Source organism: Sorghum bicolor, chromosome 2 (assembly GCF_000003195.3).
Source record: "Sorghum bicolor cultivar BTx623 chromosome 2, Sorghum_bicolor_NCBIv3, whole genome shotgun sequence".
In the NCBI taxonomy this organism is placed as follows: domain Eukaryota; kingdom Viridiplantae; phylum Streptophyta; class Magnoliopsida; order Poales; family Poaceae; genus Sorghum; species Sorghum bicolor.
Genome location: NC_012871.2, coordinates 62,916,608 through 62,928,821, shown reverse-complemented (window position 1 = coordinate 62,928,821; position 12,214 = coordinate 62,916,608). Strand labels below are relative to the sequence as shown.

At 50.9% G+C, this 12,214-nt stretch overlaps 2 protein-coding genes across 2 annotated transcripts; both read left to right on the top strand.

Moving 5' to 3' along the window:
* On the top strand, positions 1,081-2,116 carry LOC8063756 (probable E3 ubiquitin-protein ligase XERICO). The gene has a single exon (XM_002462497.2). The coding sequence runs from the start codon at positions 1,245-1,247 to the stop codon at positions 1,704-1,706; it is 462 nt and encodes a 153-aa protein (XP_002462542.1). The 5' UTR covers positions 1,081-1,244; the 3' UTR covers positions 1,707-2,116.
* Positions 10,642-11,821, top strand: LOC110433202 (early nodulin-like protein 1). Its single transcript, XM_021455004.1, has 2 exons — positions 10,642-11,112; positions 11,271-11,821. Exons 1-2 carry the CDS (start codon positions 10,890-10,892, stop codon positions 11,711-11,713), a joined length of 666 nt encoding a protein of 221 aa, XP_021310679.1. The 5' UTR covers positions 10,642-10,889; the 3' UTR covers positions 11,714-11,821.

Sequence of the window (12,214 nt, the reverse complement as noted above, 5' to 3'; positions counted from 1 at the left end):
GTGAGACACGCTTTAACCCGTCGGTTGGTTTTTACGTACGCGCTTTGTTCCGCCACCGCGATGGCGCGGGCGCGCACGCAGGCAGCGGGGTCGCCGTCCGGGCCCTGCCTACCGAGCCGAGTCCCACTAGTCGCGGCGCCCGTGGCGTCTGAGTGGACGTTCGTCGGGGCGACGGCGACGCTTCCAACCAAGTTGGATCGCGACCCCCTCGCAGCGGCTGCGGACGTGCGCGCGTCGTGTCTGCGTGCTTTGTCCGCGGTCATCTCGTCCTCTCGCTTCGACGGCCAAGCTGTGCTGTGTTTTCCAACCTTTTTCCACGTTTCGGATGCTCCGTAAGAACGTACGTACAAGCTACTCTATGTACTAATTTTAGTCTGGGACAGTGTGACCGTACGAGTAACACGAAGGGCTTGTTTGCGACAACTCAAGCTGTTTTTTTAAAAATAGCTTCATGAGTGATTTTCTAGATGAAGCTGAGCTGTTTTGTAGAAAGTGTTTGGCAAAATAGCTTCACCAACTACTTCATACATAGTTGAGAGAGAAATAAGGGAGAAGCTGCAATAAGCTACTTTTTTTCAAGTTTTATCCAACTTATGTCTTTGTGAGAGGAGGGAAAAAACAGCTTCACCCATAAAACTGTTTTGGAAATAATTGTTTGGCGAAAAAAAAAGCTCTGTACCGTTTTTCTTGCTACACATACCATATATATTATTGTTACGACGTTTAAACACTTGAGATGGTCGATGCGTAGCGAATTTCCAGAGGACAGTGTCTTGTGACGATTCTCTGTGCACTTCGTACTAGCTCGACGGGCCGGTTTGGATCGGCCTGAATAATTGGATTCCCTGCACTGCGCCTCACAAACCGCACAAATTATTGGGCGTCACGACCCAAAGCGGCGGCCATTATTGGCCGCCACGAACCTACGCATGTGGCATGTCTCCTGCCCATCGGACGGCCCGGCGCGCTCGGCCGCGCGTATCCAACGGTAGAAAAAGGAGTGGGGCATCAGCCGTCAGCGGCTAGCGGCGCCCCGAACAAGATAGAGCCAGCCGCAGCTATAAATGCACGCCACCCCTCCCCCCTCTCCTTCCCCTCGCTCTGTGTGTGTGCCCATTCCCCACTCCTCCCGCCGGCCACCCCCAAAAGAATCGGAAATTACAACCCGGTCCACGGGTCGGATCCCCATCCCCACCCAAACCAAATCTAACCTCCTCCTCCTCGAGCTCGCTCGTCGGCCAGCGATGGGGATCTCGAGCATGCCGGAGCCGCGGGACAGCCTGCTGTGGTACCTGGTGGTCAACACGGTGATCTCGATCACGGCGCTGGCGGGGCTGGTGCGCAAGGCGCTGGTGTTCCTGGACCTCCAGGACGACGACGCCGGGGACCGCCTCGTGGCGTCAGCGCCCGGCCTGGGCCTGGCGGACCGGTTCCTGAGGGCGTTCCGGCCGGCGCTGTACGGGGTGCTGGTGTCGACGTCGACGACGTGCAGCGCGGCGGAGGCGGACGGCGACGACTGCAGCGTGTGCCTGTCCGGTTTCGTGGCCAAGGCCGTGGTGAACCGCCTCCCCTGCGGCCACCTCTTCCACCGCGCCTGCCTCGAGACCTGGCTCCGGTACGAGCGCGCCACGTGCCCGCTCTGCCGCGCCAACGTGCCCCTCCCGCCCGAAGAGACGCCCGTGCTCCGCTACCCGGAGCTCGAGTGATCCGGTCCCCCTCCTCCGGCGAGCGGTGACCCCCCGCCGGGCGGGGCTCGGGGTCGGGCTCGGCCGTCGCGCGCCTCGGCTGTGTGCTGCAAGCTCCGTGTGGCCTTCCGTGTGTGTGCGCGTAGCAAAAAACAAAGTATAGGAGCAGTAGTAGTAGAGTTGCTGTTGCTTTCCCCCCCTTTCCCTTTCCCTTCTCGTTTTGTGTTTTTTTTTTCCTTGTTTTTCTTCTTTTCCCCATTTCTCTTCTTGTTGTTTCCGTGCTGTCGCTGTAGCGTGTAAATACTGCAGTTCGCACTTCGCAGCAGAGAGTAGAGTGCTCCCGTGGCTGTGCTCATGGTGTAGCACTTTTTACGAGCTCAGCTCGTGTACATTGCAATGCATGCTTCAATTCAACTCCCCAACTGGCAAAATATCGCGGATAATCACCGGAATTCGGTTTTTGCCTAGCGTTACTATTATAGTATATACTTCAAGTTCCGTCGTGGAATTGGACTGGAAATCTGCAGAATTCATTATTAAAAAAAAAACCTGCAGAATCAGGTATAAACACAAAAGGAAGGCACGGGCATCTTTTGCGGGTGAATGATCCGATTCGTTTGTGTGCGAGAAGGGACGGGGGGACAGCGCGCTGAAAGGCACGGAAGGTTGGGCGTTTGTTTAGGCACGGGACAGGTCACATGGACGACGGCGTGGGTGGAGTGCGTGCGCGGGCCCCGCCGTCGCGCCGATGGCACATGCGGTCCTCGTCCCCGAAAGGAACCTCGCGTCGCAACTCGCAAGCGTGCGTTCGTGCGTGCGTGCGTGCATGCACCAGGCCACGCATCTACTACTGCACTGCACTAGTACAGTAGTAGTACACCGGAAGGGATGACGAACCCCCCCGGAAAACAGGCGAGTCGACTCATAATTCACACGGTAGGAAGGAGCCAAGGAGGCGGCAGAGGCACGGCACACGGTAGAGGAAGCAAGCACCACCGCCGTTCCTCACCGCGGCAGCACTGATTCATCACGGTCACGGCAAAGGGGTGGCTTTTTGTCGCTTCGCGCGAGGATTTGCTTCGGGGTGACGTGCGGTACGTACGCCGAGTGAGCGAGCGAGCGAGCACAGGTCCTTGTCGCTCGCGCACACCGTACCACCACCACCGTCCAACACCAAGCAGTATACGCGAGTGCGATGCGAGAGCAAAGTTTGTTGCGACGTCGGCTTCAGACCGGACGTTGCTGCGTTCTGCGTTGTTCAGGCTCGGCATCTCACGCATCTCACACCGCCTGATGGCTTCTCCATCCAGCGTCATCTGATAAGCCTTGGCCGGTTTGGCCTCGCGCGTCGCGTCGAGACGAAGCAAGCAAACGCGCGTTTCGCCTGCTTGCCTGTCATCTGGACTCAGCTGGAGTGTAGACACGTCCACACGCAGTCACACGCACAGTAAGGGCCTGTTTAGATTGGGAACGAAAATTTTTTGGGTGTCACATCGGATGTGTCGGAAGGATGTCGGGAGGGGTTTTTAGAGACTAATAAAAAAATAAATTACATAGCTCGTCAGGAAACTGCAAGACAAATTTATTAAGCATAATTAATCTATCATTAGCATATATGGGTTACTGTAGCACTTAAGGCTAATCATAGAGTAACTAGGCTTAAAAGATTCGTCTCGCGATTCTCAACTAAACTGTGTAATTAGTTTATTTTTTTATCTACATTTAATATTCCATGCATGTGTCTAAAGATTCGATGGGATGGATTAAAAATTTTTGGCTGGGCAACTAAACAGGGCCTAAGCAGCTGGAGATAAACGTGGTTCGAATTGAACGGGAGGGACGGCAACGGAGCAGGAGCGCATGGAGGCTCCCACCATCTCCTGTCTCGCGTCGACACGACAGACGACACAGCTTGTGTGGTGGTAACAGATCGCGCGCGTGCATGTACTGCGGCGGCCGCGCGTCTCCACTGGCAGTGGGAACATGACCATGGCCACACAATCGGTGCCGGTGCCGCTGATGCTGCCCTTGTCGACCAGGCCAGGTTGGAAAAACGCCGTTACGGGCGCACCACATCGGGGTGGGTGTTTCTGCTGGTTCGACCACAGTCGTAGCCGTGGCGTGGACAAGGCGCGCAGCTGACCGATGCAAAGGTTCCAGCTTCGCGGAAAAGTTTGCCCGGTCATCTGATCCGCAGTGGCTAGCTGCTGCTGCGGCAAGCGGCTCCGGCTTTTCTGGATACGACACGCCATGGCAGACAGGCGGTTGCGCGGCGCACATGAACTCCTGTTCGGGATAAGGATAGGAGGGCCACACCCACACACATCATCGCCTTGGCGGACACGACGGTTTCACGGGTACGGAGTAGACGATAAAAAGGATCAAATCATCAAAGGATGATCACTCGCGTCAGCCGAGGCCGACCTGATCTGCGCTGCCAGTCCCATTTCACGCAATCGCGCGGCGAGGATGACGATCGCCTGATCGGCCACCGCTGAGTGTCGCCGGGCGAAGCTGAAACGCGAAAAGGAAGATTTTAAGGGGTCATCAACTGGTTTTGCTGTAAGTTGCAAAAAAAAAAAAAAGGAACTGTACGTTCCCATCGGATCCACGTATAGTGAGGCGGCATCTATCTATACCATGTAGACATCCTAATTTATTCTAACACATGACACACATAGAGGGTGTTTGCTTGACATGGTTAGAGTTTAACATGTACGGCAATATTTTTGTTTTATTTAACAATTAGTGTCTAATCATAGATAATTGGACTCAAAAGATTTATCTTGCAAATTACTCTCTAGTTATGTTTTTAGTTTCGTAAATAGTACCCTAGACAGATCGGAGGTCGGACCTATTATTGAAGAAGTGAGAGGCTGGATACGTTTGATGCGGGAGTGCAGCATCTCCCAAGTGAAGAGAGATGGTAACAGTGTGGCGAATGCGTTAGCTTTATATGCTAGAAAATGTAAACACTCTGCGGCTTGGTTGGGTCAAGCTCCTACGTGTGCCTTGAACTCAATCAAGACTGATTGTAATTCCTCTATTTCTAGTTAATAAAGCTCTCTCTTCACTCGCAAAAAAAAGAATAGTCTATATTTAGTACTCCATACATGTATCAAATATTCGATGTAACACGCGGTAAACTTTACCCAAACAGGGCCATATGTATAGCTAATGAAGACCTATAGAGCACGGATCCGTTTACGCGAGATGAGCTCGTGAATTTAGCTTCGTGTGCCTGCTAGTCGATAGAGTCATGTGTCACCTACATTTCCTACCATGTTCGTTCTACTCGTACCTGTTCATATGAGTCTGCTTGTTTATTTTATAAGCCATATTTTTTAGTGGTGTTTTTTTCTCAAAAAAAATCAGTTAACGGTACTTTTAACCATGACTTTTCAGACCAGCGAACAGACTCATAATCTAATATACAAAGACGTCATGATCAGGGTTCCACTCACTCGTTCACACATGACCACCCATCGCATCCTATCCCTATGTTCAGCACCTCCCAACTGCCATCAGTGGCCTACCCCACCACTCTGTGCCTCGTAGCCGCCACATCGCAACTCCCAAATAAAGTTGGTTCCTCAAACCACAGGAGCACGATTGCACAGATGAGCAAACATGTCCTTTGTTTGTATCACCATACAATAACCTCAGCCATCTCCCATATGGTCTTAGCCATCAGTTGCCTCTTAGGTCCAACCATTAGTCGCGCCTCTTAGTAGCCTGCTCGCATCCTGTCCTAGTCTTCCATGTTTGAACGGATGAGAGGGCACATGCGCTACATTCTCAGACATCCAAGTCAAAAAAAACTGCTCTCATGGAGTATCTACGCCGCAACTGAATGAAAGCGTAAAGAGTTAGCGACTACATGGCTGTACCCGTCAGGGCAACAGGGGTTGGCAATTGTGTCGCGAGTGCAGGTGTATGCATGCTCTACCCATGTAGGTAATCTGCTTGTTACCATCCCTAGATCAATGTCTTGCTATGCTTTCCACGATAGAAGCCAAGATATGCCATTACTCGTGTAGGGGTTTGGAATCGTCGTTACCTATATACGAGCCTTAGAGGGTGTTTAGTAGGGATTTAGGTTCTCCTAAAAAATATTTTAGCACAACGGGCTTCAAGCTTGGGACGTGCTGAAGGTCCATGCTCAGGTTTAGAGCAAATATGACAGACGATGGAGGTAGAAGTGACTGACATGGCAAAGAGTAAAGGACTAGTGGGAGAACATGGAGGGAGAGAAGAGGGTGGCATGGTGTAGAGACCGAAGGTAGTGTCGACATGACATGGAGAGGAGAAGAGGTGGCATGGCATGGAGAGAAAAAGCAGATACGAAGAAGGCACATTGCTAGGTACTACAGAATGTGCTTCAAGTGCACAATGGAGAAAAAAAATAAAAAGAATAGTGGTCGACAAGTGGAGGCATCAACACTATATTAATTAAAGTGTGGCAGATGCTTTATCTCACGGTTAAATGTACTTCAACCAAACACAAAACGAGGATGATTTCATTCCATCGCAACCAAATCAGAGATGTGCTCATTTTATCAAAGAAAATTAGTATTGAACTGTTCCACTCTAACTTGCCTTTAGACAAAGACCATCTAAGTTCTCACAAACCAAAAAGAAATGAGGGAATGAAATGTCTTTGGGATGTTCTATGGGGTGATGGCGCATGACTTTTCTAGTGTTGGAAGATTTGCTTGACAAAAGTACTATTGGGAAATTATTATGTCGTAAAAAACTCCAATTTCCTACACTTACATTTCAACTAGATTATGATCATTACTTAAAAACTGCACCCAATACATGAATGCGATGTAATTTCAGTATGTAATTAATTAATTACTCACTTCCGCATCAAACTATAGGTTGTTTTGACTTTACTAGATACATTAGCTTTTGCTATGTACCTAGATACTATACGGTATGTGTAAATGCATAATAAGGTATTGTTTGGATATAGTCGGATTCACATTAATCCACATGTGTTGAGGTGGATTGGTGTGAAACTTGAACTGAATTCCACCCCAACCCACACTAACACACATGGATTGAAGTGAATCCAACAACATCCAAACAAGGCCTAAAAGTAGTTTCTTTATCTAGAAAAAACAAAATTACCTATAAATTGAAATGGAGGGAGTAACTTTATTTGTGGTGCGGAGAAAATTGGACAGTGCAAACGATGATGTGTGGGACCCACTTGTCAAGACTCAAGAGAACAAACCCGTGTTCCGAGTTTGAGAGAGCTTATTAGAACATCGCTAATTCAAGAACGCACTTCTCGTCTTTGCAATCTACTACTACCTTTGCTTGGGCTTCAGTCATCGCAAATTTACTTGGACTTCTGCTTAAAATCTCGCAAATGTTGGGCTGCTTAAAATCTCGCAGTATAGGCTCTTGGGCCCATGTTTAGAAAAGCTCCCGGCCCGTCTCCCTCGACTCTTCCTTTTCGGGCCCAGAAGTCCTCTGATGCACAACATCCCCCGAGGATCAGAGATTCATGTTTTGCAGAAAAAAAATTGTTTGATTCGATGACATGACCATGCAGGGTTTATAATTAGCTACTCTAACGGATTAACCAAACGGATCAAAAAGAAACGTTAACCAAACGCGCCCAATGAGGATCGACGACGACCTCTGAAACAACATCTCGATCAGCATCCTTTTACATTGCCATGGTCTTTAGCTGGTGGGAATGGGACTACACTACACTACACTACACTACACTACACTACACTACTGGCTCCGTGGCAGCTACGCAACACCAACCTCATTCCTTCTTCCGTGCTCTGTCTCCCATGAGGCCCGCCCTGCGCCATGTCCTCGCGACGCCACGGGCCACGGCAGTTCGCCATTTTCGGCAACGCGGTCACATGCGCGTGGCGTGTGCAGGCACGCGCGCGCTCGCACGGAAGGTGCACAAGGGGCCACCACACCAGCGCTTGCGCGTGCTGCATCACATTCCTTCTTCTGTGCTGCGCTCCGGCCATGGCGTGCCGCGGCTGCAGCCTGCGCAGCAGCAACGCCACGACATGTCGCCATCTTATTCGGCAGCGGGGTAATTATTAGCCTGAACCCACGCTCGCACACGGCGGGGCCGCGGGTGGTGGTGGTACGGTGGTACGTTGATTGATGAGGCCTGAGCACGCACGGCACGGCGGTCGGCGCCCCGGCTCGTGGCGTTTGCAGACTCGATCGAAGTCGCACTGTCGCAGGTCTTGAAGATCAGCATTTGCACCCCCCGGGCGTTTCTTGTGCTGCCGGCTCTCTTGTTTTCGCCGTGTGGTCGTCGCTGATGCATGGGCACGTGTACGCCTTAGCTTTGTAGCTCGAGGCGTACGTTGTCGTGGATCGGATCGGATGAGCTTACTAGCTCTCTGATCAGTGTGCGACGTGTCGTTACTCTCGTACTCCTACTTGCTTTGCTGTTATCTTAGTCGTCTAGCTAGCCTTCATCAATTGGTTATGGGTTGGTGTTGCTGCTGTCGAGATCTTCTGAATACACACTTACATGTGTGAGAAATTAAGACGATGATGTATCTTGTATTTGGTCTGTTGGAGCCGTGGATCGACGATGAGTTCGTTTTCAGACTAGTACTTGAAGCTATCGCTGTCACAAAATAAATAAATTATAGTTCTAGCCGTGTTTTTCTCTCACAACAAATAATTTTAGTCATGGCTTATCAGCCAAGCTAACGGGCCGGAGCAGGAGATGCAATTGTAGCCTGACTAGATCATGAATCATGAGACACTAAGGACTGACCATGTCTTATTAGCTATAATCTGACCAGTTAACTGAATGCATAGCTGTCGTCGTGAGGTTGGGAATATCACGCCGAAGAAAAAGCTACGGAGTAGCTAGCTAGGTCTTTCAGGCCCCTTTAGTCCTATCACTTGTCACGACGATCTTTACCAGCAGGTCGCTCGGCAGCTTCATCATAACTTCCTCCGTGGCTATATATGGCAATGGCACCCACACGGCACTGGCTGCAAGACTGCAAAGCTACCATGTTTTATTTAGCAACGCGCAACGTACGTGGTCACATATTCACATGCATGCCCCAAAAACACAAGGGGTGCTCATCACTGCCCAGCTCCACACAAAAGAGGCCACATTGCCGGTTTCTGCTCACTCGTCAGACACTCACTGCCACTCCCACCACTGCACTCTCACTCTCAGTCACTCCCGGTTTCCTTCCCCTGCAGGTCTCTCTCCGTCCGCTGTGCCTCTGCCTCTGCCTCTGCGCTAGCTAGCCATGCCACGGGCCCTCGACGTCGACGACCTCGCCACCGGCGGCGGCGGCGTGTGGCCGCCGTGGCCCGTCGTGCTCTGCGTGGCCCTGGCCGTTGTCTGGGTCGTCTCGCTGCTCGTCCTCCTCCTCTGCTGCCAGGGCCGCTCGGGGGAGGGCGAAGCGGGCGACGAGGAGGCGCAGCCGCTGGACGACCTGGACGCCGGGCTGGCGGTGGATCCGTCCATCGGTGGGCTGCGGCGACGGCCACGCCGCGGACCCTGGTGGGCTACGCGCGCGCTATGCAAGTATGCATAGTCACCATGCATATGCTAGATATATAGAGCTATATGCTTCAACTTGTTGGCTGCAGGCGGCGTTAGTCTGTTCTAAATTTCTAGTTCATTCTAGTCTTGTACACAGCATGCATGCATGACTGTCTTTTGATCTAGTCTCTCTAGCTAGCTAGTGGGTTTTTATAACTGTAGTTTACACCTCTCAGCTCCTATATGTACGTGTTGCATTGGTGATTCGTCGTCGCAGATTAACAAGACTCTACTCTCTACAGATGTGTGTGGTTGTTTTTTATATATCTTCGATCGATCGGTGCATCATGTCAGTTGCTTACCATCATATCTGTTGCAGCTATTGACCCAGCAGTTAGTACTAGCTCGCTTTATAGTCGATGAACGCAAGTTCTTGCGTCTCTGGTACTGTATGCCATGCTTCTGCTAGATGCTGACCTATACTACATTTCTATGAACAGCGAACACTTGTGGGGTTTTGTATCTGTCGCTTCTTGTTACTGAATTGAATTGCGAGCGCCATTTCCTTCTACATCATCAGTTCATCACAGTGTGCACTAGTGATGTTGGCCGAAGTGTTCGCAAAGAAAAGAAAACAAAAACAAGTGTTCGTTTGAACTTATCAGCCGAATCTACCAGCTGTTCAGCAGTGTTTTCAAAGTATGTGTAAATTATAATAAACGACGCTTGGATAGCTGCCGGCCTTGATCAATGTTTGGGTGACAACGAATTACATGCATTTCGCCGTTTTACGGGACAGAAAAGCATTTGCAACACTATGCACACCTTTCTCCGTGGTAGTGTCGCCACAAAGCAGTATGGCACTGCGCTAGCTGCGACATGATTGGAACTAGGTAGCAGTATAGCACGACAGGGGGCCACAAGCAAAGCAAAGCAAAAAAAAAAAAAAAAACTCGGTCACTGACATTTACATACAACTTTCCACTTATTACATCAAAATATGGCGATAATCAAAATTAATCAAGTTGCATCCGTGAGTGCTCGTAACATCGCTTAATATTAATTAAAAAATATTAATTAAATATACAAAAATATGTGGGTTATTAGTGGGTATACGATGGACAGATGGACGTACTTCTTAGTGTTGACATCGTGTGCTGCTGTGCGGTGTATACTAGTATACTACGTGATCAGTACACCATTTATTATGGAAAGAGGTGCTAGCTCCCGACCAGCAGCGACCAGACAGTGCTTGCAAGTTGCAACTGTAATGCAATTCTGCAAACTGCACTCTATCTGAAAATGTTTACTGGCTCAAATTTCACATGAGAAGCGCAAAGCAGGTGCACAAAAGGAGGTCGACTGACTAGCTAGTACAGTATACTCTCATTCTCTCAAGTCTCAAAGGCAAGTCACACATGTAAGGTGGACGGCTGGACGCGCACTCGGATGCTGTGTCCTGTCCATGAACGCTGTGCGCAGCTCAGGGGCGTAGGAGTACACGGGCCGTCCCTGCACAGAAGATCTTCCGGCCAGCCGACAGAGACGGAAAAGTAGTGGAAAACCCTCTCTTTGCAGTGCAGCGGCGGCCGATCGACACGCCAGGTCGCCAGGGCGCCTCAGCCAGCAGCAAAGCCCCATTCTGCGACTGCAAGCGAGATCGTGCGCGCCCGATCTATGCACACACGTCAATGGCCGGCCTCCGCTTCACCGTCCTGTTGACAGCCTATTCCTTCGGCGTCCTCCTCCTCCTCCTCCTCGCCGCCTCCGCGTCGTCGGCGTCGGCGTCACGTCCACCGGCAGTGTACTTCGTCGGCGACGAGTGGCGGACCGCTCCGGCGAGCAACGGCGGCACCCACAAGACGCTCAGCAAGTGGGCCATGAGGCACCGCTTCTACGTCGGCGACGTCCTGGGTAAGCTCCGGCACTCCGATCGAGCACGCAACGGCGACTAGGATCGATCAAACGATCAATTCTGCTGGTTCTTGGCTTCTTGCTGTGTGTGTGTGCGCGCGCGCCACTTTTGAGCTTTGATGAGTCTTTTGACACACGTACGTACGGCGCGTGTCCAGATTTCAAGCGCTCCAACGACTCGGTGCTGCTTGTGCGCTGGCGCGACTACAAGCGGTGCAGCGCGGCGAGCCCGCCGGCGCGCCGGTTCGCGGACGGTGGCGACACCCGGTTGAAGCTCGCCCACCCGGGGCTCTTCTATTTCATCAGCGGCGCGCCGGCGCGCTGCGAGGCGGGGCAGCGGATGGTCCTGCGCGTCGTGGACGCGCGCTCGTCTCTCGGCGGGGACGGCGCCCCGACCCTTGCCCCAGCGCCGGCGCCGGGGCCGTGGACGATGGAGCCCACCAACGTCACTAATCCGCCGTCCGACCGCCCGATACCTGTGTGGTTCAAGCTGCTCGCGCCGGCGCTGCTAGGGTTTCTGGCCGGGTGTTCCTTCGCAGGGGTAATCATGTGGCTGTGTATGAATTGCGCCGCCGCCGTGCTAGATAAGCTTGGATTGTAGAAATGGGCGAGGAACTATGTTCACCCAGGTGGTTGAGATCTGTCATTGTTCGGCACTTCTTCGTCTTCTGTGCTTTAATTTATTATATGTTCGCCTTTATTTGCTGAATTATCCGCTGAAATTATTCTGTTTCAATAGCTGTTTCGGCGCGGCACAAGCTTCACTTCAAATCAACCATGGATTCATTATCATATTAGCCTTCCTTCTAACATTCTCTCACTTTGTTGAAAAACTAGCCTAGGAGGGAATCACACACCCCTATCTAGCCTACCTCCTGATCTAATCTTTAGAGCAGCTGGCTATCCGTATGAAATAAAAAAGTGGTGGAAAGGATAGTTAATTTTGAAAACTTTATCTTATTAGAGTAACACCAAGAGCTTGGTTAAAATTAGTAGTTAAATTTTATTGTTTAGCCATTTTGTAAAATAGAAAGCTTCTTAAAAAAAAGTTCACAACAGTCTTGCTATTTTACAAAATTAGATATATAGCCAGTGTTAATCG